The 12,420-nt window shown below is 44.7% G+C and overlaps 1 protein-coding gene across 2 annotated transcripts in view; it reads left to right on the plus strand.

Moving 5' to 3' along the window:
- Nucleotides 1-12,420, plus strand: part of CD109 (CD109 molecule) — a 164,194-nt gene that overhangs the window by 60,857 nt on the left and 90,917 nt on the right. For both annotated transcript variants that reach the window (XM_055433780.2, XM_055433779.2), the window contains one exon: nucleotides 550-675. In XM_055433780.2, the coding sequence (XP_055289755.2) occupies nucleotides 550-675 (126 nt within the window). The remainder of the gene's footprint in view (nucleotides 1-549; nucleotides 676-12,420) is intronic.

Genomic DNA, 12,420 nt, shown 5'->3' on the forward strand with positions numbered 1-12,420 from the left:
GCTTATCTAACCTCTCTGGGGGCTGCTTTTCTCAGCTATCATGTGAGGGTAATCCGACTCTGGAGGAGAATCATAGTGATTGAATGATGTGTGAGTAGTTGTGAGAAGGCTGAGTGCCAGACACACGGGGCCTCTTATCCCCACAATGGGGTTTTCTTCTACAGCAAGAGCAGTGGCATGGGTTTGGAGATGGATGTTATAGTGTTTCATGTGGAAGGAAATACGGTGCCAAGAATTAAAAGGTAGAGCAGAATAAAATTAATTCTCAGGAGAATATGATGAAATAATTAACTTTTATTTGCCTTTTTTGGTAGTATTTTTGTTGCTAAGTTGTGGCCGACTCTTTGCAACCCCACGGACTATAGCACACCAGGCTTCCCGGGTCCCTCACCGTCTCCCGGAGTTTGCCCAATGTAGAGCTGACATTTTCCAAGAGCTCCCCCATTTTGCATGTGCCTGGGGGTACTGCGGGACCTTATTCATAACCAGGTAGGATCCACATGTCCATGGCGGGTTTTATATAGTTAACATGCACGGTTTTCGTTGTAGGATCCAAAGTCAAATTTGATCCAGCAGTGGTTGTCAGAAAAAAGTGATCTTGGCGTCGTTTCCAAAACTTTCCAGTTATCTTCCCATCCAATACTTGGTGACTGGTCCATCCAAGTTCAAGTGAATGTGAGTATACATACATTTTGTAGGTGGGGGAGGGGAAGGTTAAAATGTTTAAAATAAATCTGGTGGGGAGAAGATCTCTAAAGTCATTTATTTCAGTGAACAGAAAAAATATTAATATGAGTATCTAGATGATGTAAGTGATTTGTTTTAAATTTGCTGTTGTTATCAGTGGGTTAGCCTGTCTTGTAACATTTTGGAGTTTTAATCATGTTCTTTTTATGTAACATTTGAAGGTTAAAACATTTCACATTTTAGTATAAAGCTGATTCAGTTCAGTTCAGTTCAGTCGCTCAGTCGTGTCCGACTCTCCGCGACCCCATGAATCACAGCACGCCAGGCCTCCCTGTCCATCACCAACTCCCGGAGTACACCCAAACTCATGTCCACAGAGTCGGTGATGCCATCCAGCCATCTCATTCTCCGTCGTCCCCTTCTCCTCCCGCCCCCAACCTTTCCCAGCATCAGAGTCTTTTCCAGTGAGTCAACTCGTCTCATGAGGTGGCCAAAGTATTGGAGTTTCAGCTTTAGCATCAGACCCTCCAATGAACATCCAGGATTGATCTCCTTTAGAATGGACTGGTTGGATCTCCTTGCAGTATAAGGGACTCTCAAGAGTCTTCTCCAACACCACAGTTCAAAAGCATCGATTCTTCGGCGATCAGCTTTCTTCACAGTCCAACTCTCACATCCATACATGACCACGGGAAAAACCATTGCCTTGACTAGACGGACCTTGGTCGGCAAAGTAATGTCTCTGCTTTTTAATATACTATCAAGGTTGGTCATAACTTTCCTTCCAAGGAGCAAGCGTCTTTTAATTTCATGGCTGCAATCAGCATCTGCAGTGATTTTGGAGCCCAAAAAAACAAAGTCTGACACTGTTTCCACTGTTTTTCCATCTATTTCCCATAAAGCTGATTAAATGCTGTTTATTGTACTTAGTTATTGCACGTATTTGAGTATTTTAAAACTAAGTAATGAATGCATAGCTATGATTTGGCAAATCTTATGTCAGAATGATGACTCCTGATGAGAGATTGATCTAACCTACTTTATCTTTGTTTTAAAAACGCCATTGACCTGAGACTTAGAGAATGAACTTATGGTTTCTGGAGTGGGGAAGGATGGGGGGAAGGGATAGTTAAGGAGTTTGGGATGGACATGTACACACTGCTGTATTTAAAATGGAAAACCAATAAGGACCTACTGTATAGCGCAGGGAACTCTGCTCAATGTTATGTGGCAGCCTGGATGGGAGGGGAGTTTGAGGGAGAATGGATACATATGCATGTATGGCTGAGTCCCTTCACTGTTCACGTGAAGCTATCACAACATTTTTAATCAACTAGTGTTGTTGTTCAGTTGCTAAGTTGTGTCTGTTTCTGCGACTCCATGGACTGCAGCACGCCAGGCTTTCTTGTCCTTCACTATCTCCTGGGGTTTTCCCAAATTCATGTCTATCAAGTAAGTGATGCCATCCATCCATCTCAGCCTCTGTCGTCCCCTTCTCCTCCCACCTTCAATCTTTCCCAGCATCAGAGTCTTTTCCAGTGAGTCAATTCTTCACATCAGGTGGCAAAATATTGGAGCTTCAGCTTCAGCATCAGTCCTTCCAATGAATATTAAGGATTGATTTCCTTTAGGATGGACTGGTTGGATCTCCATGCTGCACAAGGGACTCTCAAGAATCTTCTCCAGCACCACAGTTTGAAAGCATCAGTTCTTTGGCGCTAAGCCTTCTTTATGGTCCAACTGTCACATCTGTACATGAGTACTGGAAAGAACATAGCTTTGACTATATGGACCTTTGTTGGAAAAGTGAAGTCTCTGCTTTTTAATACGTTGTCTAGGTTTGTCATAGCTTTACCCCAATGCAAAATTAAAAATTAAAAAAAAATCTCCAGTGACCTTAGACAGCCACATCAATCTTCTGTTCCCCACTGTTCTTTCTGCCCGGCTCCTGCACCTGCTTCCTGTCTTTTCTGCCAGCTCCCCTGCCCTGAGATCTGCAGCACAGGGGCACTAGAACGCCGTCCGTGTCTCTGCCTCAGGTTTTCTCTGGAGCATCACTCTGTGGTGTTTGAAAAGTCATTGAATATTTTCTGATTTTTTTTGAGTTTATTAAAATATATATAAATTCACAAATAGGAGCTTTAAAAAATAATCCTGTTAGAGCTTTTCACTTTTGACGTTACGGTAAAAAATTCCTTGTTGCGAAGCTGGCTTGTGCACTGTTGGACGTTTAGCAGCATCTCTGATCTGTACCTGCTAACTGCCTGTAGCTTCTCCCCACTCCACAGCGTGACAACCAGAGATGTCTACAGACAAGTGTCCCTTTTGAAGAATACCCTCTCCCTTCTCCTTTGGAGAGGGGTTCCGTGGTGGCTCAGATGGTAAAGAATCTGCCTGCAGTGCGGGAGATGCAGGTTCAATCCCTGGGTTGGAAAGATTCCCTGGAGGAGGGAAAGGCTGCCCACTGCAGTATTCTTGCCTGGAGAATTCCATGGACAGAGGAGCCTGGCAGGCTACAGTCCTTGGGGTCACAAAGAGTCGGATACAAGTGAGTTACTAACACACACACACACACATTCTCCATTCGAGAACCACTTTATTAGAAGGAATAACCATTCATTAGCATGCGAGCTGAGGGAGAAGTACCAAGTACTTAATAAATTTAAAATGAGAACAGATTTCCTTTAATTGGCAGGTTTTGGGGGCCATGTCTGGAAAGCAGAACTAAGTCCCCTTAGCCAGCACATGGTTTTGGAGCGTCTGCGTGGGGATGGAGTGCACCCTTGGCCCGAGGCAAGGCTGTGCCGCAGAGGAAACGAGAAAGCCTGCAAGGAGTTACGGGCAGAGAGCGGGGCGGTGAGCTCTGGGTGGCACAGACGCCGAACTTGAAGAGAAGGTCAGGGGAGGTGTTTCATGAAACCTGGGTTCCTGTAGAGGGTGGGAGGGGGAGAAGAGCCCCGGGGCCTGGGGGCTGGGGAGAGCAGAGGGACTCGAGCAGGTCCAGGAGGACGGGAGCTGAGGGTTAGGAAGCATGGTGTGAGTTTTAGGGCGTTAGGACTTTATTCTCTGTCCCCTCTGTTGGGTTTCACTACGGTTTTCCCAGGAGCCTGCCATTTGTCCATCCGTCTGTCTGTCCGTCCGTCCATCCATCCATCCATCCATCCGTTGTTCATCAAATACATGTTGAGAGCTTCCAGTGCTGTGGTGTGAAACTGGGAAGCTAACCAGCTGATCTTTGTCTTCAAAGACTATTATGGGGGAGACGACCAATACGATAAAAGTTAAGTGACCTGAGGGTGATGGAAGAACTTGAGGTTACACAGCCGCAGAGGACGCGTGAGGCGCTCAGTGAGGCCCATCGGGGTCCTGCAGAGGGCGTCTCGCTCAGGCCTCCAGGGGGCAGAGAGGGTGGTGTCTGCAGTCAGCTGAGCGCCGTGCTTTGGGGCCAGCGGCCCCCGCTGTCCCTGAGTCACCTCATTCCCCTTGCTCTTCTCATCCTCTCTGGTCTCGGCCTGGGCTGAGCATGTTCACTCAGCCTAGTAACCATCATCCTCAGGGTCCTGCAGTCAAGCCTCTGCACGGGTGCTGGCAGCGTATGGGTGGGTCACGGGGTCATGTCCATCTCTGGCCCGTTCAGAAGCCACCTCTGCACAGTGGTTGGATGGGACCATCTCAACCTTGTGGTAGCAGCCTCTGAGGGGTTGATTGTTCAGTGAGTGGTGCACAGAATATGCTCCGGAGGAGAAAGGAGACTAGAAGAGTGGAGAAAGGCTGAGACTACAGGGTGAAAGAATGACCGGATTTCCCATCCAGTAGTATTTTTTTGTGGACTTGACCCGTGTTATTGATTTAATAGCCCCCCCAAAAGATAAATGTTCTTAATGAAATTTAAGTGCTTGAAAAATTAGAAAACATTCACAAAATCTTGTCCTTGCCTACCTCTTTGGCCTTGTTAAGGGCTGCTCTCACTCTTGAACGCTGTGCTTCAGACGTCTTATCCCCTAAGTTTCCTGAACTGGCCAGTCTGTCCTGTCCCAGAGCCTCCCTGCTCCCTCTGCCTGGAAAGCCACTTTTCTGCTGTTTTGCTGGCTCCTGGTGTTTATCCTCAGGTGGCGTCTATGATGGCCTGGCCCCTCTGGCCCTTTGTGTAGTGCGCTGTGCGTTTCTTGGTCCGTTCCTGTCACTCGGTTGGCAGGACCTGACAGGCAGAGGCTTGTTTCCCTGTATCTTTGAGACCTGGCACAGTGCTTTTGCACAAGGTGGAAGTCAATGTGTGCTTGTTATGTGATTGCATGAAAACTGTATGACAGTCATTGGTCTTGAACTAATAATGTTCAAGACATTACTAAATGTAATGTCCCCTTTCCACATTCTATAAGCATCTTTATCCTTCTGAAGACGGGCATATTCATTAGGAGCTTGTTATTGGTGTTAAGATGTTTTTTCCTTCTAGCGTTATTGAGATATAAATAAAATTGTAGAATATTTAGTGTACAGTGTGATGAGTTAATATGCATAGACATTGTGAAAGGATTTCCCTAGGTGATAACAATGTTAAGGCACACAAAATGTTTAGTCTCTAAGTCATGACCCACTCTTTTGCAACCCCATGATGTGTAGCCTGCCAAGTTCACCAAATCCTCTGTGGGATTTCCCAGACAAGAACACTGGAGTGGGTTGTGATTTGCTTCTTCAGGTGATCTTCCCGATCCAGAGATCTAACCTGTGTCTCTTGCATTGGCAGGCGAATTCTTTACCACTGAGCTACCAGGAAAACCCAGGGGTAAATAGACCGCTTTATTAAACAAAGTTGCTCAGTCCAGTCCAATTCAGTCCAAAAAAAAAAAAAGAGTCCTCCAATGGCCACCAGAGGTCAGTATAGTCAAAGAAATGTTAGGGGAAGCAACCCAACCCAAGCTTTGGTCTCTGGTTTTTTTATCTTTCCTTGACTCCTGCACAGCATTCAAAGACTCTGTTGCTTATTATTAAATTCTTTTCCTTTTAGCTGTAAATAATGATTATAGAGTAAATATATTTATTATTTAAACAAAATTTTTTCAAGGCAGTGACCATTCTTGGTATAAATCTTTGGGAGGAGAAAATACCTGTTTTTGGGAGAGTGTTTTGAAATCCCATTTTTGTCTCTAGAAAAAAATATGGCATTATTTTAGTATTACTACTGAAGGACAGTGTATTAAAAATACAGGACTTCCCAGAGCTTTGATTTGTAGTGATGTGCAGATAATCAAAGTGGCAGTATTGTAAAGCAAGTCTTGACAATTATTATTTTTAAAAATGGCAACCCACTCCAGTATCCTTGCCTGGAAAATCCCATGGACAGAAGAGCCTGGCAGGCTGTATAGTTCATGGGGTCACAAAGAGTCAGACACGACTGAGCGACTAACACACAAAGTTAGTAAGATTTAGTTAGAAAGCTGACTTTGTTGCCTGATATTTATGCTATACTTCATTTGCATGGTTGCATTGGATGAGAGTAGTTCTTGGCCGCCTTGGGGACTGTACTGCTCCTGAAAACAATCCCCGTCCTGCCCCGCTGTCCAACGCTTTGCTCCCTTCCCTCTCTCCTGGCCCCTTTCTATCAGGTCTCCCTTAGCTTCGTGGAGCACTGGGCTCTCCCCTCAGAGATGCTCCTGCCAGGTGTAACACCCCTTGCTGGTGACATACACATGTATCCATTCTCCCCCAAAGTCCCCTCCCACCCAGGCTGCCATGTAACATTGAGTAGAGTTCGCTGTCCTGTACAATAGGACCTTGTGGGTCCTACTTTTTAAATATAGCGGCCTGTATATGTCTGTCCCAAACTCCCTAACTATCCGGAGAAGATAATTTGTTTTAAAAGTTAGATAGTGCTTGTACTTGAATTTTTTGTAGTATTTCTCTAATTGCTTTATCTTTTGACTGGTATCCTTAGTTCTCCCAAGTGGTTGCAAAATTTTTTATTTGTTCCCGATTTGTGTGTGTGTGTATGTGTGCAGTAAAATATATATAACAGGAGATTTACTGTCTTAAGTATTTTTAGTGTACAGTTCAGTGGTATTAAATACATTCACAGTGTTGTGCAACTGTCACCACCATCTGTCTCCAGAAGTTTATTCATCTTGCAAAACTGAAACTCAGTACATATTAACCAGTAACTGCCCATCTCCCCCCTCTCAGCCCCAGGCACCCACCGTTCCTCTTCCTGTCTCTATGATTTTGACTCCTCTAAGTACCTCTTATAAGTGGACTCATGCAGTATTTGTCTTTTTGTGACTTTAACCCACTTAATTTAATGTTTTCAAAGTTCATCCGTGTTATACTGTGTGTCAGAATTTCCTTTTTAATGATGAATAACCTTCTGTTGTATGTATATTCCAGATTTAGAGGCCAATTTTCTGACATCTGTGATTGTAAATTGTTATTCCAGGTTACTAGAAGGCAGTTTTAGAGCTTTCTCTTCTTCTTCTTTTAATACATTTGAGAGACCAGGAGATGCCTCCTCTGCTTTAAAAATTTTTTTTATTGATTTGGCTGTGCCAGGTCTTAGTTGGCATATGGGGTCTAGTTCCCTGACCTGGGGTTGAACCTGACCCCCTGCACTGGGCGCATGGAGTGTCAGCCACTGGACCATCAGGAAAGTCCCTGTAAGGCAGTATTAGAGGTTTTTTTGCAGAAGGCAATGGCAACCCACTCCAGTGTTCTTGCCTGGAGAATCCCAGGGACAGAGAAGCCTGGTGGGCTGCCGTCTATGAGGTCGCACAGAGTCAGACATGACTGAAGCGACTTAGCAGCAGCAGCAGAGGTTCTTTAAAAGAGAGGCTGGCATTGGTGTCTGAACGCCAAGCTCTTAGGAGGCAGGAGGGATCTTGCCAAGCAGCCTTCTCCCTGTACTCAGCCTAGAGTTCCTGTACTGGCCCAGATCCAGGTATCGGTGACAGTCCTCTGAAGACCTGAAGGAAGGGCAGAGTCACAGAGAGAGCCCCGCTACTGGATGTCAGCTCTGTGCCCTCTTTCCTTGGGGAAAGGGGAGACAACCTGTCTTTCCTCCCAGACAGGTTGGTGTGACTCCTGCTGCTGAAACTTAGCAGTGGTTCCCGAGCGCTCGCATGTCTAAGAATCCGCAGACGGCAGCTCTTGTTCAGGTTATACAACCCAGGCCCCACCCGTAGATCGCTAGGCAGTTCTGCTGGCAGGGACCTAGGGATCTGCATTTTAGACACGGGTTCAATCCCTGAGTTGGGAAGATCCCCTAGAGGAGGAAACAGCAACCCACTACAGTATTCTTGCCTGGGAAATCCCATGGACAGAGGAGCCTGGCGGGCTACAGTCCATGGGGTCACAAAGAGTCGGACATGACTGAGTGACTAAGCAGCAGCAGCATTAGCACTCTAGGAAATCCTGTCTGTTTTCAGGGCTGCGGTTTGAGGAGTGCTGCTCCACGTGCACAGCTTGGCCTCCTCAGTTTCTGTCTTCCAACGGGAGGCAGTATGAGGTCGTGGGGAAGGCCAGCCCCTGACTTATTCTTTGAGCGCCCTGGTGGTGAGACTCACCCTGCAGGTGAGTAGCTCTGCACAGCCCTCTGGCAGCCTAGACTTCCTAACGCGGGTCTGAGGGACACACTCGGTTTCTGCAACAGCCTCCCTGGAGATTTGGAGGTGCAGCTGGCACTGGAACCTCTGAGCCAGATGACCTCCTAATCTCTTTGGTCTGTAGCCGGCTGCAGTTTCTCAAGCCCTTGTTTTGATCTTAGGCCAGCGCTGGGCCAGCGGACAAGACACAGAAAGCACGGTAGTCCCGAGGCCTGAGATCACTTTTTTGGAGCCCTGTGTGCTACTCTGTGGGTGTAAAGTTGTTGTGTAATTCCAAAGCAGCCTGCGCGGAATCGTTCGTTTGTTGGTAACAGTGATATCTCCTTTCTCCTGAGCTGGCTGCTCTGGAAGGTCAGTAACAGGGCACTGCCTGGCTTACAGTCTTTCAGGCTCTCCTTCTCTTTCCACCTCTGCTTATCTTTCTGCTCAACTGTTCCCTGGTGAGTTTGCTTCTGCTCTCAAGGTTTTTCTGGAGCCATTGTCCTTTGCGAAAAAGCACATCTTTGTTTGAACACTTGCTGAACTCGAAACACTCTATAAGTAGTGTCTGGTGACCCCCTCTGGCTGGCGATGACGAATGAACAGGGCACAGACCCCCTGTGATAGGTCACCTGATAGTATATTCTCTCTGGATTGTGGGTGTGGCTTCCCAAATCCTTTTGCCAGCTCTGCTTGAAAGAAGGCTGCTTTTGTGGGGGAGAAGATCTTAAGTTATTGCTTGCATGCGCAGTGAAAAAAGGAAGGGAGTCGGTTTTAGAATTTTGATATTTTAGAGTATCAGCTGGCGAAGGGAAGCACTTCATTCTCCATTCTTCCCTGGGTGCTTTTACACAGCATCTATACTGCAGCACTTACTCATGTAGTTTTCTCTCTCTCTTTTTTTTTTTTTGTGGTAAGGTGTTGATAATATAAAATCTGCTCTTTTAGCCATTTTAAGTGTATGGTTCAGTAGCATCAAGTATCAAGTACATTCACATCATTGTGAAAACATCACCATCAATTTCCACAATTTGTTTCATCCTTCCAAGCTTTGATCAGTGTAGTTTTACAAAATATGACGGCTTTATTTAATAGACTGTGAGTCACAGTTTAGTAACTGTGAGCTCCTTGAAGACTCAAGTTCTTTTTCTTTAATTGAAGTATAGTTGATTTATGATATGTTAATTTCATATGTATATGGCATAGTGATTTGTCTTTTTTCAGATTATATTCCATTACAGGTTATTACAAGATACTGGGTAAAATTTCCTGTTATAAATCCTTGCAGCTTGTCTGTTTGTGTGTAGTGTTGATAGTTTGTATCTCTTAATCCCATGTTCCTAATTTGTCTCCTACCCTTTCCCTCTCTCCTTTGGTAGTTTGTTTTCTGTTTGTGAGTGTGTTTCTGTTTTGTATATAGATTAACTTGTATTATTATTGATTCCACATACAGTATATCATAGTATTTATCTTTCTCTGACCTATTTAACTAATTGTAAAATTCCCTACATTTATTCATGTTATTGGAAATGGCAGTATTTCGTTCTTTTTTATGGCTGAATAATATTCCATCATATATATATATATATATAAAGCTGAAACTCCAGTACTTTGGCCACCTCATGAGACGAGTTGACTCACTGGAAAAGACTCTGATGCTGGGAAAGGTTGGGGGCGGGAGGAGAAGGGGACGACGGAGAATGAGATGGCTGGATGGCATCACCGATTCTGTGGACATGAGTTTGAGTGCACTCCGGGAGTTGGTGATGGACAGGGAGGCCTGGCGTGCTGTGATTCATGGGGTCGCGGAGAGTCGGACACGACTGAGCGACTGAACTGAACTGAACTGATATATATATATATACACACACACACACACACACACACACACACACACACATATGTCTATCTCATATCTTCCTAAGCCAGTCATCTGTTAATGGGCACTTGGGTTGCTTCCAGACGACAGGAGATCCATATGATTAATTTTCACTTCTATTCTGTCCTGCTGTAGGAGCTCATTTATGCTTGTAGGGTGACAGAATGAATGAATGGAGTGATTGAACAGTTTCTCCTAGACTGTTGCTACTGGTCATTATCCTTTGTGAAGTTCTTTGACTTTTAGCCCCACTCTTCTGTATGAGACTACAACTTAGTGGAGATATGTTCGTATATGTTCATTTTGAGGGTATGTACATAATTACTGTATTTGATGCACCTACAGGCCAGTAGGAAACAGGCCTTTTGGATTAATATTCTGTACTTTGTGATTTGAAGATTAAAAAAGATTTCAGTCAAGAGCTGAATATCCTGGTGTGAAATTCAAGATGCACACACACAAGTTTTGTGCTGTTTTATTCCTGTGACTTTATTGGGTCATCTGATCTGCTATTGTCAGTCCTTGGGGGTGCGCATTTTGTTAAATTCTGGCTCCAGGCTCTTGGTGTGAGGAGTTCCTTGTCTCATTCTTTCTCTGGAAGCTACTCTCACGTGGTCTCTTACCGACCACTCTCTTCAGTCAGAAAACTTTGGGGTCAGATTTTTCCATGTCCTGATCCTCAATGAAATGGAGGTCTGAGAAGCCCATCAGCACATCTCGCAGGGCTCTAGTGCTGGAGAGGATCTTACTGAGCCCCTTACTCGGACCTATCTCCTCTTTTGATGGAGGAAGAATCTAAGTGACTTAATTGAATTCAGGTGGTATTATGACAGGGGCAGGACTAGAAGCGAGGTTCCCTGATACTTTCAGTTCTGTAACAGTCAGCTGTTTAATATGTGCAGCAATTGCTGTTTTGAGATGGTCGTCTTTTTGTTTGAATGCAGATGCCAACGGGGATGGCTGGGATTTCCCTGGTGGTCCACTGTGGCTAAGACTCCATGCTCCCGATGTAGGGGACCTGGGTTCGATTCCTGGTCGGGGAACTGGATCCCATGTTCTGCAGTTAAGACCAGGAGAAGCCAAATAGATAAATAAAAAATAACTATTTAAAAAATCAGGGCTGGCTGGATGCAGTGGTGGGGTGGATGCCCACCTCTCTCACATGATTTTCGAGTCACATGTGTCACTTCCTCGTAAGTTGGGTTGTTTCCAAAAGGTCTCAGATTCCGACCACTGCAGGGAGGGCTTTGTGCTTTGGATCAAGGGTTTGGGTCCAGGAGACTCATGTTACAGCATATAGGTTGCCTGGTAGGGACTATGTAATATCTATTAGTGTATTTATTGAGGATTAGTTTGCTGTCACCTAGCAGACTTAGGCTTGGTGTTATGAGCCATAAGATTAATTTTTTTTTTTTTAGTTCTGTGGCGTTAATTTCTTTATGAATTACATCTCTTTATTTAAAATGGAAATAGAACTGATTTACTGTGTTAATTTCAGATGTTAGCATGGTGATTCAGTTATACACACATATATTTATTTTTTTTCAGATTCCTTTTTATTATAGGTTATTACAAAATATTGAATATAGTTCCCTGAGCTGTACAGTAGGTCCTTGTTGCTTATCTATCATATATAGAGTAGTGTATATCTGTTGATTCTGAACTCCGAATTTATCCACTGCCTCCTTCCCCTTTGGTAACCGTAGGTTTGCTTTCTACGTCTGTGAATCTATAAGAAGATTAATTAATTAATTAGGCTGCATTGGTTCTTTGTTGTTGCTCGTAAGATCTTCATTGCTTCATGTGGGATCTTGTGTTGCTGTGGACGGTGTTTGCAGAAAAGTTTATTGCAGGGCTCTAAGTAATGGAGTGGGGGGACCAGCCACTCCAGCTGGGTCTGTGAATTGGGGCGTTTCTAAAGTAAAAGAACAAAGACGCTGAGATTAATGGTCACCTTGTGATGTTTCTTCATTTGCACTCTTGAGGGTCAGGATGTCTCTGGTTTACAGTTCTCTGGCCAGGTGGTCCATGGCTCAGGCATCTGTAAGCTCGTCTTGCCTGGGAGAGACAGCCTGCGTTTGTGTGTTAATGACGATGTCCATAACAGCAGTTTAAGTACAGCAATGATGTTATCAACAACCACTGTGATTTTCGTCGTCTGATTCTGGTTGATTAGTGTTCAGCTCGCACAGGCTTGAGGTCAGAGGGGACAAGAAAGGGAATAAGTTTCGGATTGAGATTGATTAATCATAAGCTCAGTAAGGGAGCTCACTTCTTGCAGCACTG

This window comes from Moschus berezovskii, chromosome 10 (assembly GCF_049115385.1).
Source record: "Moschus berezovskii isolate FMDL1 chromosome 10, NW_MosBer_1.0, whole genome shotgun sequence".
In the NCBI taxonomy this organism is placed as follows: Eukaryota; Metazoa; Chordata; class Mammalia; order Artiodactyla; family Moschidae; genus Moschus; species Moschus berezovskii.